This window comes from Rana temporaria, chromosome 11, assembly GCF_905171775.1.
Source record: "Rana temporaria chromosome 11, aRanTem1.1, whole genome shotgun sequence".
Classification (NCBI taxonomy): Eukaryota; Metazoa; Chordata; class Amphibia; order Anura; family Ranidae; genus Rana; species Rana temporaria.
The window spans coordinates 36,291,809-36,310,315 of NC_053499.1; the positions used below are offsets into that span (position 1 = coordinate 36,291,809).

Consider the following 18,507-nt stretch of genomic DNA (forward strand, 5'->3'; position numbering starts at 1 on the left):
CCGTATCATATTGCCCGTAAGACGAGATGCTGGTACAAAAAAGTGTCTCTACATTTATTTCAATTGGCTCTACTGAATGCTCATGTCGTATACAGAGCTTCAGGACGGAATGAATCCTTCCTTCAATTCCAGAGGGATATCATCACAGAACTCCTGTATCCAGGCGGTACTGTACCTCACCAGCTCCTACCAAATGCAGTAAGCCGACTGCATGAGAGGCATTTTTCTTATGTCCTCGAGAGTACCCCTACCCAACGAGCCCCCCAAAGAAAATGTCGTGTCTGTACCAAGCGCGGATTTAGGCGTGACACCCGTTATTTTTGTCCCAAATGTCCTGGCAATCCTGGTCTTTGTATTGGTGAATGTTTTGAACGCTTCCACACACACGTTAATTATTAGTGTAGGGTGAAACATTTCACAGGCTAGGCACACTCACACAGGGTCTCCCAAGATGCCATCGCATTTTGAGAGACCCAAACCTGGAACCGAAAAGTTGAAGTTACAGTTCACAGTTACAAAAAAAAGTGTTAAAAAAAAAAGTAAAAAATAAAAACACACAAAAAAATATAAAATAAAAAAACCAAAAATAGTTGTCGTTTTATTGTTCTCTCCCTCTCTATTCTCTCTCTATTGTTCTGCTCTTTTTTACTGTATTCTATTCTGCAAAGTTTTATTGTTGTTATGTTTTTTCATGCTTGCTTTTCAGGTATGTAATTTATTTTACTGTTTTCAGGTACGCCATTCAGCTGTTGCGCGGACTTATTTATCTTGACAGCAACAGCGTTTGCTCCCACGATATATAAAGCCGCGACTCCAGTGCTGTAGGAGGTGATTTCACCACCACAGTTAAAAAAAAGAGCATATATGCCGAAGCATGGGGGCAGCAGGGGCGGAGGAGCGATTTTGCTCCTAATGCCGCGTACATACGGTTGACATTCCTACGGAGGCTTTCCCGTGGAAAAGTCTGACCATGTGTACACGGCATAGAAAAGTCCGACCGTGTGTAGGCGGCATAGAAAAGTTCGACCGTACGCGGCATAACTTTTTTGCGGGAGGATGCCCCCATGCTTCGGCATATATATATTTTAGGCACAGGTTGCGTTAAAAAAGGTTTTATTTTTTACTATGTTTTTTTTATAGGTATTTGCTTTGCAGGTATGGTATGATCTTACTGTTATACTGGAATGTTACTTTGTTTTAATGTTAACCATCATTTGCTTAGCAGGTACGCCATTCAGTTGCAGTGCGGATTTATTTAGCGTGACAGCAACAGCGTTTGCTCCCACGATATATAAAGCCGCGACTCCAATGCTGTAGGAGGTGATTTCACCACTACAGTTCAAAAAAGAGCATATATGCCGGAGCATGGGGGCATTAGGGGCGGAGGAGCGATTTTGCTCCTAATGCCGCGTACATACGGTTGACATTCCTACGGAGGCTTTCCTGTGGAAAAGTCTGACCATGTGTACACGGCATAGAAAAGTCCGACCGTGTGTACGCGGCATAGAAAAGTCCGACCGTACGCGGCATAACTTTTTTGCGGGAGGATGCCCCCATGCTTCGGCATATATAAATGGTGCATGTATGCCCATCATTAGAAGTGGGTGGATGAAGGGAGGTATTCTAATGGTGGGCATACCCACCGATCAATCTTTTTTTTGTTCAGCCAACAGGCTGCATGAAAAAAAAAAAGATTACAATACATGTCCAACAAGAACCATCAACGTACTGGTATGTTGCAGGACTTTGAATGGTTATACCAGAATGATGCCTGCGGGTTTAGGCATCATCTTGGTATCATTCTTTTCAGCCAGCGGTCGGCTTTCATGTAAAAGCAGTCCTAGCGGCTAATTAGCCTCTAGACTGCTTTTACATTTAGTGGGAGGGAATGTCCCCCCCCCCAGATATAAACGGCGCCATTGAGAATATGGGAAAGCATTTTATCACACCGATCTTGGTGTGGTCAGATGCTTTGAGGGCAGAGGAAAGATCTAGGGTCTAATAGACCCCATTTAAAAAAAAAAAAGAGTACCTGTCACTAACTATTGCTATCATAAGGGATATTTACATTCCCTGAGATAACAATAAAAATGGTAAAAAAATAAATAAATGGAAGGAACAGTTAACAAATAAAATAAAAAAAGCGAAATAAATATATAAAAAAATAAAAAAATAAAAAAAAGCATCCCTGTCCCCCCCTGCTCTTGCGCAAAGACGAACGCAAGCGTCGGTCTGGAGTCATATGTAAACAGCAATTGCACCATGCATGTGAGGTATCACCGCGAAGGGCAGATCGAGGGCAGTCATTTTAGCAGTAGACCTACTCTGTAAATCTAATGTGGTAACCTGTAAAGGCTTTTAAAGGCTTTTAAAAATGTATGTAGTTTGTCGCCACTGCGCGTTTGTGCGCAATTTTAAAGTATGTCGTGTTTGGTATCCATGTACTCGGCCTAAGATCATAATTTTTATTTCATCAATAATTTGGGCAATATAGTGTGTTTTAGTGCTTTAAAATAAAAAAAAGTGTATTTTTTCCCCAAAAAATGCGTTTAAAAAAACGCTGCGCAAATACTGTGTGGAAATTTTTTTTGCAACACCCACCATTTTAATCTGTAGGGCCTTTTCTTTAAAAAAATATATAATGTTTGGGGGTTCAACTTTACTTTCTTGCAAAAAAATAATATGTTTTTATGTAAACAAACAGTGTCAGAAAGGGCTTTTTCTTCAAGTGGTTAGAAGAGTGGGTGATGTGTGACATAAGCTTCTAATTGTTGTGCATAAAATGCCAGGACAATTGAAAACCCCCCCAAATGACCCCATTTTGGAAAGTAGACACCCCAAGCTATTTGCTGAGAGGCATCTTAAGTCCATGGAATATTTTAGATTTTGACCCAAGTTGCGGGAAATATAAATATATATATATATATATTTTTTTGCGCAAAGTTGTCACTAAATGATATATTGCTCAAACATGCCATGGGCATATGTGGAATTACACCCCAAAATGCATTCTGCTGCTTCTCCTGAGTACGGGGATACCACATGTGTGAGACTTTTTGGGAGCCTAGCCGCGTACGGGACCCCAAAAACCAATCACCGCCTTCAGGCTTTCTAAGGGTGTAAATTTTTGATTTCACTCCTCACTACCTATCACAGTTTCGAAGGCCATAAAATGCCAAAATAGCACAAAAAAAACCCAAATGACCCCATTTTGGAAAGAAGACACCCCAAGGAAACTGCTGAGAGGCATGTTGAGTCCATTGATTTTTTTTTTTTTTTGTCCAAAGTGATTGAATAATGAGAAAAAAAAAAAAAAAAGAAAAATGTGTCACTAAATGATATATTGCTCACACATGCCATGGTTATATGTGGAGTTGCACCCTAAAATACATTCTGCTGCTTCTCCTGAGTACGGGGATACCACATGTTTGGGACTTTTTGGGAGCCTAGCCGCGTACGGGACCCCGAAAACCAAGCACCGCCTTCAGCATTTCTAAGGGCGCAAATTTTTGATTTCACTCCTCACTACCTATCACAGTTTCGAAGGCCATAAAATGCCAAAATAGCACAAAAACCCCCCAAATGACCCCATTTTGGAAAGTAGACACCCCAAGCTATTTGCTGAGAGGCATGTTGAGTCCATGGAATATTTAATTTTTTTGCCCCAAGTGATTGAATCATGACCAAAAAAAATTAAAATAAAAAAATGTACAAAACATTGTCACTAAATGATATATTTCTCACACATGCCATGGTTATATGTGGAATTGCACCCCAAAATACATTCTGCTGCTTCTCCTGAGTACGGGGATACCACATGTGTGGGACTTTTTGGGAGCCTAGCCGCGTATGAGACCCCGAAAACCAAGCACCGCCTTCAAGATTTCTAAGGACATAAATTTTTGATTTCACTCACACAAATCTTGAAGGCATTGCTTGGTTTTCGGGGCCCCGTACGCGGCTAGGCTCCCAAAAAGTCCCACACATGTGGTATCCCCGTACTCAGGAGAAGCAGCAGAATGTATTTTGGGGTGCAATTCCACATATAACCGTGGCATGTGTGAGAAATATATCATTTAGTGACAACGTTTTGTATTTTTTTTTTTTTTGGTCATTATTCAGTGACTTGGGGCAAAAAAATTAAATATTCCATGGACTCAACATGCCTCTCAGCAAATAGCTTGGGGTGTCTACTTTCCAAAATGGGGTCATTTGGGGGGGTTTTGTGCTGTTTTGGCATTTTATTGCCTTCGAAACTGTGATAGGTAGTGAGGAGTGAAATCAAAAATTTATGCCCTTAGAAATCCTGAAGGCGGTGATTGGTTTTCGGGGTCCCGTACGCGGCTAGGCTCCCAAAAAGTCCCACACATGTGGTATCCCCGTACTCAGGAGAAGCAGCAAAATGTATTTTGGGGTGCAATTCCACATATGCCCATGGCATATGTGAGAAATATATCATTTAGTGACAACGTTTTGTAAAATTTTTTTTTTTTTGGTCATTATTCAATCACTTGGGGCCATAAAATTAAATATTCCATGGACTCAACATGCCTCTCAGCAAATAGCTTGGGGTGTCTTCTTTCCAAAATGGGGTCATTTGGGGGGGTTGTGTGACATCTTGGCATTTTATGGCCTTAAAAACTGTGATAGGTAGTGATAGGTAGTGAGGAGTGAAATCAAAAATGTATGCCCTTAGAAATCTTGAAGGCGGTGCTTTGTTTTCGGGGCCCCGTATGCGGCTAGGCTCACAAAAAGTCCCACATATGTGGTATCCCCGTACTCGGGAGAAGCAGCAGAATGTATTTTGGGGTGCAATTCCACATATAACTATGGCATGTGTGAGCAATATATCATTTAGTGACAACTTTGTGCAAAAAAAAATCAGTTTGTCATATTCCCGCAACTTGTGTCAAAATATAAAATATTCCATGGACTCGACATGCCTCTCAGCAAATAGCTTAGGGTGTCTACTTTCCAAAATGGGGTCATTTGTTTTGTTTTTTTTGCTATTTTGGCATTTTATGGCCTTCGAAACCTTGATAGGTAGTGAGGAGTGAAATCAAAAATTTGTGCCCTTAGAAATGCTGAAGGCGGTGCTTGGGTTTTGGGGCCCCGTATGCGGCTAGGCTCCCAAAAAGTCCCACACATGTGGTATCCCCGTACTCAGGAGAAGCAGCAGAATGTATTTTGGGGTGCAATTCCACATATAACCATGGCATGTGTGAGAAATATATCATTTAGTGACAACTTTTTGTAAACATTTTTTTTTTTTCGTCATTATTCAATCACTTGGGACAAAAAAATTAAATATTCAATGGACTCAACATGCCTCTCAGCAGTTTCCTTGGGGTGTCTACTTTCCAAAATGGGGTCATTTGGGGGGGTTTTGTACTGCCCTGCCATTTTAGCACCTCAAGAAATGAGATAGGCAGTCATAAAATAAAAGCTGTGTAAATTCCAGAAAATGTACCCTAGTTTGTAGACGCTATAACTTTTGCGAAAACCAATAAATATACGCTTATTGCGATTTTTTTTACTAAAGACATGTGGCTGAATACATTTTGGCCTAAATGTTTGACTAAAATTTAGTTTATTCGATTTTTTTTACTTTTTGTTATAAGAAAAATCATTTTTTTTCAAAATTTACGGTCTTTTTGCGTTTATATCGCAAAAAATAAAAATCGCAGAGGCGATCAAATACCATCAAAATAAAGCTCTATTTGTGGGAAGAAAAGGACGCAAGTTTCGTTTCGGTACAACATTGCATGACCGCGCAATTACCAGTTAAAGCAGCGCATTGCCAAATTGTAAAAACACCTTGGGTCTTTAGACAGCGTATTGGTCCGGGGCTTAAGTGGTTAAAAAAGAATTGTACAAAAAACAATATTAGTTTAACCCACAAGTGCTTTTTTTACCACTATCATTCCTTTATATTGGCTTTTGGAATTTACAAATGCAGCAATTTGGAAATCGGATGAAAGGTTTAGCACTGGGAAATAATTTCTGATAGATAAAAAGTGCATTTTATATACAACTATATAGATCAGACCAAAATGAGGGACAAATGAGGAGGACCGAGGGACGTTGTTCCAAATCAGGGACAGTCCCTCGAAATCAGGGACAGTTGGGAGCTATGATGAGGAGAGGGGTTCACCAAGCCTTTTAGCTAGGTGGACCATGTTGAGCCTTGCCTCTATCAGGAGCACCCCATGGGGTCAATGTAGAGTCCTACTTCTTCAGGTGGACTAGAGAAATACCCTTAAGTGCACTTTTTGTGTGTGTGTTTTATTCACATGCACTTTTTTGGTACACCTAGATATTTAGCTTTTGCACACCACCATGGTTAAAAAAATAAATAGTATAATCATAAGGAGACAGATCGTACCTTGGCATATATGCAGCTCTCATTCAGTCTCTGTAGGGTGCAGTTCTTCTCACACATAGGACACATGATGGTCTCATTTGCCTCGCAGATCTCTTTACTTACAGAGAAACACAAATACATAAGCAGTTAATTTCTCAAAGTAAAATGATTTCTACTGGGTATGAGTTAATTATGAGCTCATGCATGTAAGGTCTCATAACATGTCGCTATTAGAGGTGTTTGTCTTCTTTTTTTTTTATGCCTCTAAACAAAATTCAATGTTAGCTTATTTGGCCACGCACATCAGGTTTTTAGATCAGTAATTTAAAAGCAACGCTTAGAGGCATAAAAAATAAAAATGCAGCACTTATGAGCATAATTTACATGTGTACATGCACATAAATGTATTCCAATAGACAGAACAAATTAATATTATTGCCAGTAGAATGCATTTATGCTCAATGCCATATGAGCATAAAAAAAAGGACACAATATTAGAAGCCTTTTTATTTTGCCAACATCTGTCAGAACAAAATCCATCATATCTGGAGCATAAATTAATACGCCCATATGCATTGCGCATGAGACCTAAATGCCAAAATCAGGCATCCAGGTTATGTCAGGATCCTGGCTGTGTCATTAGTACCAATGGCAAACAAATATGAAAGTTCTCTCTGCAGCTAACTGCACATGTTCATATTAGAGAGGATTCATTAGGTTTTTATCGTATGTACGCATATACGGGAGTTATAAGGACCACCACACTGTAATGGGGCCTCATAATAAAATCATTAAAGAAGAATTCCAGACTTGGTATATTTTTACATAGTTACATTGGTCCACCTTGGCCAATGTTGGAACTAAGGCAGGTCATGGTGCATTGGGTGTCTTTCCTCAGGAACAGCCCAGTGGGAGTGGTCTCCCCGCTGGGCATGCTGGGGATGGATACTTAAGGGGCAGACGCCATTTTTCGGGGCTCTTCCCCTCGTGTCCCTCCTGGCGCGAGGTATGTGTTGTGTGATTTTTTTAGCCTCAGGACCATGCTGGCCAGAGGCTGCATTTTGACCTGGAAAGGCCCAGTTACCCTGACTGGGGCCTATACCATGGGGGTGATCCTGTTCTGTCTGTCCTGTGGGAGGAAGCCACTCAATAGAGGAAGCCAGGGGAGGACCTGTCCTTGAAAGGACCGAGCGGAAGGCTGGTACTTTGGGAGAGGCCTGGTAACTTATTGAAGGGTGCACCGAAGCCTACAATACCTTATCGTGTGCCGGGTTGGCTCAAAGGCTCTAGAACTGTAAGGCTGGATCTCCGGGCATCAAATCCTGTGGCAGAGGATTCCGGAGAAAGTGGTGAGTGTGATTTTGAAGTTTAGCAATTCCCCAGTGATCTGTTTTGTGCGCCTGATTCTCCACCCCTCTACTTCTACAAGTTGTTTGAAAATAAAAGCGTGAGAAAAGGAACTATAACTTGTGGACATTGAACATTTTGCTGACTCTCAACCCCTAGACAACAAGGAACGAGGTAACGCGCAAAGGCCCAAAACTAACCAGCAGCTCCTACGGGGGTAGTGCTACATATGCATATACCTTACCTGACCGATCCATCTAGAAGCTGGAAACCACTGTAGTAGGCACCACTATTCCAGTGATCTCCACTTACTTTTGGGTTCCATGCCAAGCGACTGCTGTGCTGCCTACTGAACACAGGTTGGCTTCTCAGTACAGTTGTCATTCAGAGAATGATTTGCATTTTCTTAATGAAAGCAAAGCATTCTCTGACTGTATGAGGTGGAGGTAATGATGTCACTGATCCATCTCTCCACCTCATCTGATCACATATGCTTTGCAATCATTGACAAAATACAAAGATATCTCAGAATGGGACATCATTGACAGTATAGTAGTGGTGCCTACTGATTTCCGGGGTCGGCCAGGTATAGTATATGCATAGTTACTTCAATCCAAGCTGGATGAATATCCATACCTAGAATTCTTCTCCAAAAATTTTAATTATGCAACAATATCACATCAAAAGTCTACTTGATCAAAAAACACAAAATTAACACAGATCTACCAAGTAGTTCAAATACTTTAAAGAATATTCCTGTGTCCACTGAAGCTGACCAACCAAATTTTCCTAGATGATTCTAAATTCAAAGTGGACAATTTGTATATTGACTCTCATATTAGCACTCATATGAGGCACCGAATATAAATGCAAGAGCAAACAAAGATGATATCGGCTATAACAAAACCCAAACAGACAGAGGGGCAGATCCACAAAGATCTACGCCGCCGTACCTTACTTCTCTTTGGTTCGAATCCTTAAAGATTTTGCGCTGTAAGTTATGGCGGCGTAGTCTATCTCTCGCGGCGTAAGGGCGCGGAATTCAAGTTGGGTGGGTAGGGGGCGTGTTTCATTTAAATGAAGCGCGTCCCCGCACCGAACGAACTGCGCATGCGCTGTCCCTAAATTTCCTGCCGTGCATTGCGCGAAATGACGTCGCAAGGACGTAATTGTTTTGACTTGGACGTAAATTACGTCCATCCCGCGATTCACGGACGACTTACGCAAACAAAAAAAAAAAATTCAAATTAAACGCGGGAACGACGGCCATACTTAACATAGCAGGTTTAACTATACGCCACGAAAAAGCAGCTTTAACTATACGCCGGAAAAAGCCGACTAGAGACGACGTAAAAGAATGCGACAGCCGCTCGTACGTTTGTGGATCGTCGGAAATAGCTAATTTGCATACTCGATGCGGAAAACGACGTGAACGCCACCCAGAGGACGCCGAAAAATTGCATCTTAGATCCGAAGGTGTATGAAGAGGTACGCCTGTCAGGTCTAACCCAGATGCCGTCGTATCTTGTTTTGAGGATTCAAAACAAAGATACGACGCGGGAAATTTGAAAGTACGCCGGCGTATCAGTAGATACGCCGGCGTACTCGCTTTGTGGATCTGCCCCAATGTTTGTTACTTCCTGTAAATGTAGATTTTCCACATTCCATATTAGTTCTTATTTCAAAGAGAAATGCTTTTCTTATATCAGCGATAACCATGATAGTAAAAAACATAAAAGCCATTAAATTTGGCCTACAGGACCTCATCTGGACTGTAGCAGTTCATTGTCCAATAGATTTGCCCGCTTAAAGAGTAACTGGACTTTTGTTGAGAAAAAAACATTCCCCTCTGGGTAATCAAAGTACATTACAAGGATTTTAACAAACTTTGCTGCAGATTACTACCTTTTTTTTTTTTTTCAATAACAGTTTTTTATTTTTGAAAAAAGGGCAGTACAAAATATGGCAACATATCTGGTGTAAGAGAAGAGAAGAGGTACACAATTCCAGCTTAATGTGCTTACACAGTGGTTTCATAGTTATTTGTACTATCAGTAGCTTATAAAATAACAGGATTCAAACAAAAGAGAGAAAGGAAAGAGGGGGTGGGGCGGGAAGGGGGGGATGGGTGAGTGGGAGAGGCAAGTGGAGAGGGAGAGAAAAGGAAGAGAGAAAAAGAAAAAGGAGAGGATAGAAAAAGGGAGAGAGGAGAGGGGGAAGCAGGCAAGAGGGGTGGGTGTTGTAGCATACCTCGGTGGTCTGTCGTCGGCTCACGGCGGGTCCTCCCTCACATGCCACCTCTCCCAGACAAGGTCATGATCCTCTAGTCTGTCCCGGATCCTAGCCGTCATTTTTTCCATGAGTTCTACATCCTTGACCCTAACGTAGAGGGCCTCTTGGGTTGGGGGTATCGGTTTCTTCCAGTTTAGTGCTATCAAGCACTTTGCCGCCGTGATAATGTGTCTTAACAGCTTTTTATAAGGTTTGGCTATGCGAGGTTGGGACAGGCTCAAAAGGAATAGCTTCGGGGAGAGGGGTATGGGCACCTCCAGGAGGCGGGTCAGGAGCTCTCGTGTCTGAGTCCAGAACGGGACAATCAAGGGGCAGGCCCAATATATGTGAAACAATGTGCCCCTCGCTTGGTTACATCGCCAGCACCGGTCAGAGGTGGAAGGGTAGATCTTGTGGAGAACGTCCGGGGTCAGGTACCAAAAAAACAGCACTTTGTATGCATTCTCCTTATAAAGGGTACAGATAGAGCTTTTGGCCGCCTGTCTCCAAACCGCTCCCCACTCCTCCTCCGAGAGCACCTCCCCAAGCTCCCTCTCCCATCGAAGCATATAGGCGTGTTTACCGTTTTGTTGGAAGGAGTGTTCATTTAAGATTTGGTATATGTCTGATATAAGGCCCCTTATATCCCCAGACGAAGACACGTGGTGTCGTAACGCGTAGGAATTGGAGGACGTACACCCGGAGTGACGTAAGACCTGGGGACTTGTGGGCGGGCAGGGCCTTAATGGCCCGGGTTAGCTCCTCATCCGTGATGGGAGCATTAAGGGGGATCAGGTCCTCCGGTTGTAGCCGAGGGATGCCCGCCTGTGTCAGGTATTGTGTCATCCTATCAAGTAGGTCGGGGGTGGGTGGGTTATGGGGAATTTCAGGCCTGTTGTACAGATCCGCGTAAAATGCTGCGAATGCGTCCGCAATACTTTGCGGGTGGGATATGGTGTTGCCCGATCTGTCCTGGACCTGGTGCGGGGTGGAAGCGAGGGAGCGATCGGCTAGCTTCCTTGCTAATAGAGCTTGCGCCTTATTGCCCTTATCATAGTATACCTGACGGAGGCGGACAAGGGCCTTCTCGACTCGACCCAGCGCGAGGTCCCGGAGTGTCGACCGCAGTAGGGTAATGCGTTTAAGAAGCGTCAGGGAGGGTGAGGTCTGGAGACGGGATTCTAGGGCTTGGAGCTGCGCTTCCGCCTGTTTTTTAGCTGACTCAGCGTTCCTCTTAAGGGCCGATGAGATGGCCATACAGCGTCCCCTGATTACCGCTTTATGAGCGGCCCACAGTGTGGTGGTGGATATGTCCTGCGTATCGTTTTCGCTAAAATACAATTGTAGGGCAGTTTCTATCTCCATTTTGGAGGGGATGTGCTTCAGGAGGAAATCATTCAGTCGCCAGTTACAAGGCCTGCGGTTGGGAGCGGTCAGGTCGAGGGTCAACGTAATGGGAGCGTGGTCAGACCAGGAGATGGGTAGTATCTGTGCGGAGCTAGTAGCGCGTAGCGTGGTATTATTAACTAGAAAGTAATCTATGCGTGAGTGTGTGTGATGGGGGGATGAGTAAAAGGTAAACTGGCGATCCCCTGGGTGAAGCGCCCGCCATGCGTCAAATAGAGCATGTTTCCTCGTAAGCTGGCGGAAGAGCTTGGAGTCCCGCAGGGCCCTAGTCTGAGAGGCCCGGGGGTTCACTACCAGGCGATCCCAGGTTGCTGAGTGGGGTAGGTTGAAGTCCCCTCCCACCACCAATAAACCGTGGGGGGAGCGGGCTAGGCGGGCGAGAACCCGGCCCAAAAATCTGTGCTGATGGGCGTTGGGGGCGTATAAGGTACACAGGGTTATGTCTCTCGAATGCCACGTTCCCCTCAGGATGATAAAGTGGCCCAGGGGATCAATGTAGGTGTCGGTGCAGGTAAAGGGGGTGCCCCGTTTGACCAGGATTGCAACTCCTGCCCGTTTGCGCGAACTAAAGGCCTGGTATATTAAGGGGAAATATCTAGCTGCGAACGTAAAGGAGTCGCCCTTGGAGAAGTGCGACTCCTGTACCATTATGATCTCCGCCCCCGACTGCCTGAATTCCCTTAGTGCTAAATGTCGTTTCTTATTAGAGTTGAGCCCGTGTACGTTCAGGGATAGCAGCTTAGCCATGTTGTGGGTGGTGTGGTCGTGAGTCATACTTAGCTGGAGTCAGGTGCGCTACGTCTGGTTCTGGGAGGGTGGGTGGAGGGGCCGCCGGGCCGGCAGCCACCGAGGCGTGCCTTCGGGTCTTGCCTGCTCGAAAGAGGAGAGAGAGAGATCTGGAAAGAAAAGGAGAGGTGTAAGCAAATAAACAGAGGAAGAACACAACATTATTCAACAATAGGGGTCCAGGTGGCCCGAGGGCCCCCGGGACCCAACAGTTCCTTGAGGACCTCCCGACCAAAGAGTCCAAAAATGTGGGTCGGGGGGGCAGGGGGGTGGTGTGGATAAATTCCACCGTGGGGGTTGGGGAAGAAGGAACTTTCAGGCTATTAGCCATGGGGGGGTCCGTAATCAGAAGGGTAGCCTCTACGGGGTCTCGTCCGAGACTGGCCCGATATGTAGCTCAGGGGTAAGGCTAGGGCAACCGGGGGTAAAACCAAAAAAAAATGTAAACAATGGGCAAAAACAAAACTTGAAAGCTTCATGTAGTGCTCAGGGCGGCTCTTGTGGCCAGGATGACCATCTCATGCAGGCCTGTGCCTGGGGGAGTTGCGGCCAGGGTCGCGGCCTCTGGGGCGCCTAAGCGGCGGGACTTTCTGCCAGACCACCGGTGGTGGGGGTGGTGTAGCCACAAGGTCCCAATCTGGCAGCTGGGGGACAGGGATGTCCAGTGTGTTGCAGAAGGTGTCCAGGTCCTCTGGGTAGCGTAAGGTGGCAGAAGTTCCCTGGTGGCTGGCGGAGAGGCTAAAGGGGAAGCCCCATCGGTACACAATGTCTTTGTCCTGTAAGGTGCGGAGCAGGGGTTGAAGAAGACGCCGTTTCTGGAGGGTAATCCAGGAAAGGTCCGGGTAGAGCTGTAGTGGATTATTGTTGAAGACTAGGTTACGAATGGGGCGGGCTTTGCGCATTATGGCTTCCTTCAGCGGGTAGGAGTTTACACGGCATATGACGTCCCGCGGTTTGGAGGCAGGGCCCTTTGGCTTGAGGGCTCGATGGGCCCTATCCATCTCGATGGTCTTGTCTGCTGGTTCGCCCAGAATGCCATTGAATAGTTTCTGGAGGGTGAGCTGCAAGTCCTCGGCCCCCTCCGCTTCGGGGAGGCCGCGTATGCGGACATTGTTGCGGCGCCCCCTGTTGTCCAGGTCTTCGATGTGCCGCTGCATGTCTCTGAGCATAAGATGATGATCTGATGCCTGGATTTGTGTGCGGTGCACTGCCATTTTAGTCTCTTGGATCTCCTCCTCTGCCATCTCCACTCTGTCAGCTAAGTGTTTGAGACCCGTATGGAGAACTTGAATTTCAGCGCGGCAGGTCGCCTTGACGTCTTTAATTAACTGTTTAAAGTCGTCTTTCGTGGGAAAGGCCTGCATATAGGACTGCCATGGCGGAGGGGGACAATGAGAGGGTCCCCCGGTGTCATGCGTGGGATGGAGTGGGTTGATGGGGGATGGCTGGTGGCCGGGACCTAAGTCCCCATGTTTTCTGGCCTCGGGGGGGGGGGGTTGCTGAGATGCGTCCCATGATGCGGACCAGGCCCGAGCCTGTACCTCCATAGAAGTGGGGGCCCCTCCGTGCCATGGGGCACAAGTGCTTGCCATTGAGGCATATGAGGGGGGAGAGATCCCTCTCCTATCCCCGGCCCCGAGATGGATGGCCGGGTGAATAAGCCCCTGTGCTGCGGGAGAGGTGGATTGCGGCCTAGCACTGGCCGGGGAGCTGCCTTGCTGTGGAGAGCCTATGGAGGCCTGGGAGGTGCTGGTGGCTTGCAGGGCCGGGAAATCCTCCCGATTAAATGTGGGTGAGGAGAGCTGGTCCCCGCTTTGCAGCTCAGGGTCTGGGGCAGAGCGGAGCAGGCGGGGGAAGGCCCCCGTACATTGAGTGTCCTGGGGGCCATAGAAAGCCGCGGCCTGTGCCGCGTGGTCTGCGGCAGGGAAATGCGGATGCGGGGATCCACTCACCGGCTGCTGGGAGCCATCCGGGCTCGACGGCGAATCGGATGTCCTCGATCGGGTCGGGGATGGCTCCGGATGGTGAGGTGAGTGAGGGGGAGACGTCCCTGTGCTGAAGGCGGCAGCGTCCGGCGCCATCTTGTCTCCTCCGCCCGGCGGCATGTCGGATGGCCGAAAATAGTGCTTCAGGGTCGAGGATGAGCCTGGCGGGGGTTGGGATGTTCCCCGAGCCTTAGTGGACCTGGTGGTCCGCGATCCGCCCATGGATGGCAGGAATTACCCCCGTTTTGTTGCCTAATTGCTGCGGGCTGGAGAGGAGCTCTCAGGGGATGCTTCCTTCCAGGCTGGCTTCCGGTCACGCCCCCCCAGATTCCTACCTTTTATTATTCTGGAATAGCTATTTGTTCGTCTGTGTCCATGGGCAGAATAAATCTGTATGGCAGGGGTTTTAAATTAATCAATTGGCTGCTGCACCTGCAGGGCTCTAATGAGGAAATTGGCAAGGTCTGCACCCCTTTAGAAATGATTTCTGTTTGGGACTATCTCACCAGGGGATGCAGAAAATCCGATTTGTATCTTAGTACAGACTGGGAAAATCAGAGAAGCAATCACACAAGCAGGAAATTACATTTTCATGGGGCGTTCTGTGCACAGTCTGTGTACAAAACACCTTCAGGTAGCCATATTGCATTTTACAGAAAATAACAGTGCTGCAGTTTGAAAAGGAAAGGTAATGTCTAATGACATTCAATTACAATATGATATGAGTTGCAAATCGTAATATATACATTATATATATATATATATATATATATATATATATATATATATATATATATATATATATATATATATATATATATATATATTTTTTTTTTTAATGATCTTTTTAGCTAATTGTAAGGAGGAATTCGTCCCAATGACTTCAAATGGAAAGTGCAGTCTTACCAGTGACAATCACACTTACATTATGTACTGTACTGTAAATACTGTTGCAGGAAAAAATATGTGAACCCTTTTGGAATGATATGGATTTCTGCACAAATTGGTCATACAATGTGATCTGATCTTCATCTAAGTCACATCAATAGACAATCACAGTCTGCTTAAACTAATAACATACAAAGAATTACATGTTACCATGTTTTTATTGAACACACCATGTAAACAGTCACATTGCAGGTGGAAAAAGTATGTGAACCTCTAGACTAATGACATCTCCAAGAGCTAATTGGAGTAAAGTGTCAACTGGAGTCCAATCAATGAGATGAGATTGGAGGTGTTGGTTACATCTGCCCTGCCCTATAAAAAACACACACCAGTTCTGGGTTTGCTTTTCACAAGAAGCATTGCCTGATGTGAATGATGCCTCGCACAAAAGAGCTCTCAGAAGACCTATGATTAAGAATTGTTGACTTGCATAAAGCTGGAAAGGGTTATAAAAGTATCTCCAAAAGCCTTGCTGTTCATCAGTCTACGGTAAGACAAATTGTCTATAAATGGAGAAAGTTAAGCACTGCTGCTACTCTCCCTAGGAGTGGCCGTCCTGTAAAGATGACTGCAAGAGCACAGCGCAGACTGCTCAGTGAGGTGAAGAAGAATCCTAGAGTGTCAGCTAAAGACTTACAAAAGTCTCTGGCATATGCTAACATTCCTGTTAGCGAATCTACGATACGTAAAACACTAAACAAGAATGGATTTCATGGGTGGACACCACAGAGGAAGCCACTGCTGTCCAAAAAAAACATTGCTGCACGTTTACAGTTTGCACAAGAGCACCTAGATGTTTCACAGCAGTACTGGCAAAATATTCTGTGGACAGATGAAACCAAAGTTCAGTTGTTTGGAAGAAACACACAGCACTATCTGTAGAGAAAAAGAGGCACAGCGCACCAACATCAAAACCTCATCCCAACTGTGAAGTATGGTGGTGGGGCATCATGGTTTGGGACTGCTTTGCTGCTTCAGGGCCTGGACGGATTGCTATCATTGAAGGAAAAATGAATTCCCAAGTTTATCAAGACATTTTGCAGGAGAACTTAAGGCCATCTGTCCACCAGCTGAGGCTGAACAGAAGATGGGTGTTGCAACAGGACAACGACCCAAAGCATAGAAGTAAATCAACAACAGAATGGCTTAAACAGAATAAATATGCCTTCTGGAGTGGCCCAGTCAGAGTCCTGACCTCAACCCGATTGAGATGCTGTGGCATGACCTCAAGAAAGCGATTCACACCAGACAACCCAAGAATATTGCTGAACTGAAACAGTTCTGTAAAGAGGAATGGTCAAGAGTTACTCCTGACCGTTGTGCACGTCTGATCTGCAACTACAGGTAACGTTTGGTTGAAGTTATTGCTGCCAAAGGAGGTTCAACCAATTATTAAATACAAGGGTTCACATACTTTTTACACCTGCACTGTGAATGTTTACATGGGGCCAGATCCACGTACCTCGTCGCTTCTTTACGTCCGGTGTAGTGTATCTCAGATACACTACGCCGCCGTAATTTATAGCGTATTTCCCGTATCCACAAAGAATTTGCGCCGTAAGTTACGGTGGCGTAGTGTAACTGTGCCGGCGTAAGGGCGTGCAATTCAAATGGATGAGATGGGGGTGTGTTTAATGGTAATACGTCTTGACCCGACGTAAATTAAAGTTTTTCTGAACGGCGCATGCGCCGTCCGTGGGGGTATCCCAGTACGCATGCTCCAAATTAACCCGCAACAAGCCAATGCTTTTGACGCGAACGTCATTCTACGCAAAGCCCTATTCGCAAACGTTTTACGCAAACGACGTACACGCTGGAAAATTCGACGCTGGCCCGACGTCCATACTTAACATTGGCTACGCCTCATATAGCAGGGGTAAAGTAATGCCGAAGTTATGCCGAAAAAAGCCTTACGGAAACAACGTAAAATAATGCGCCGGCCGGACGTACGTTTGTGGATTCGCGTATCTAGCTAATTTGCATACTCGACGCGGAAATTGACGGAAGAGCCACCTAGCGGCCAGCGTAAATATGCACCTTAGATCCGACGGCGTACTAAGACGTACGCCAGTTGGATCTAGCCCAGCTTCAGGCGTATCTTGTTTTGTGGATACAAAACAAAGATACGCCGGAGCAACCTAGCAGTTACGCGGCGTATCAATAGATGGTAACATTTAATTCTTTGTGTGTTATTCGTTTAAGCAGACTGTGATTGTCTATTTTTGTGACTTAGATGAAGATCGGATCACATTTTATGACCAATTTGTGCAGAAATCCATATCATTCCAAAGGGGTTCACATACTTTTTCTTGCAACTGTATAGTACATTAGTACAAAAATATACATTACTGTCAGGGGTTCTCGGAGACTGGAAAGTAATTTAGTGTTAAAAGGGTTGAGAAAAGCTGCTCCGAAGTAAGGGTAATGGTAAAAAAAAACAAGTACATACAGTAAATTCCATGTACACAAAAAGTAGTAAAAGCCATAAATAAATATCCTGACATTGTACTCTATTGTGTACTCTGATTTCTCATAACAGAGCATACCACAAAGTAGCTATAAGCTTGCAGTGGGAAGTGCTGGCAGGCCTTACCTTACTTGGCTGGAGTCCATGGTAAATAATCCATAAAGGAAGACAAACAGCCCGACAAGTGCGGCAGGGATCAGCATCCCTGTGTACCAACCCAGCCATGCAAAGTACAATCCAATCTTCTCACCGAAGTATCTCCTGTGCAATAAATCACACTGATCACATCACAGGGGTCAGAGACAATGGAAGCATTGAGAGTTCTGAAAGCTCACATGTACCTAATATTAAGTCATGGCTGCTTAATCTCTTTTTTTATGATAGGGTGATGCATTTGTCTTCTACATTAGGGAAAATACAGAGATTTTTATAATACCTTAGCATACTGATTTATCTCTGATTGTGTCACCAAAAGGTTGGATTTACTCAACTACCGGTAGTCTAGCCCATTCTAACTCAAATATCAGTTGGGTGCATTGCCTTTCAGAGCAAAGTATACTGTGATACATGGTTCATTTGTGATGTTCAATAGAACAAAACAACCTTAAACAAGAGTTTTACGTTACTACGAAGCTAAAATCTGATTCCTACAACTAATAGCCTAAGGCCAACTACAGATTTGTACTGTTAATGGGTAGTCTGGATACAAACAGCCTGCCGGATTCGCTTGTGATTATCACTAGCAGCTGCTATAGCAGGAGGGATTCCCCTATCAACACTGAAGTGGTTACAGGAAAGAAATTTGTTCCATGCATGGCCAGCCTTAGGGCTCAATCATACCTGCGAATGGGGTGGTTTGCATTTAACCATGTAAACAGGTGCGGGTGAAAAGTCCAATTGAAAGCAATGGGAGCATGCCAACATGCAGTGGT

General features: G+C 45.1%; 1 protein-coding gene across 1 annotated transcript in view; it reads right to left on the reverse strand.

The window, feature by feature from the left end:
• The window catches only part of ANO3 (anoctamin 3), a 307,522-nt gene that overhangs the window by 130,086 nt on the left and 158,929 nt on the right, over positions 1-18,507 (reverse strand). Inside the window, exons 10-11 of the mRNA XM_040328358.1 lie at positions 17,702-17,836; positions 6,386-6,482 (exon numbers count right to left, since the gene is read on the reverse strand). Of these exons, the coding sequence (XP_040184292.1) occupies positions 6,386-6,482; positions 17,702-17,836 (232 nt within the window). The remainder of the gene's footprint in view (positions 1-6,385; positions 6,483-17,701; positions 17,837-18,507) is intronic.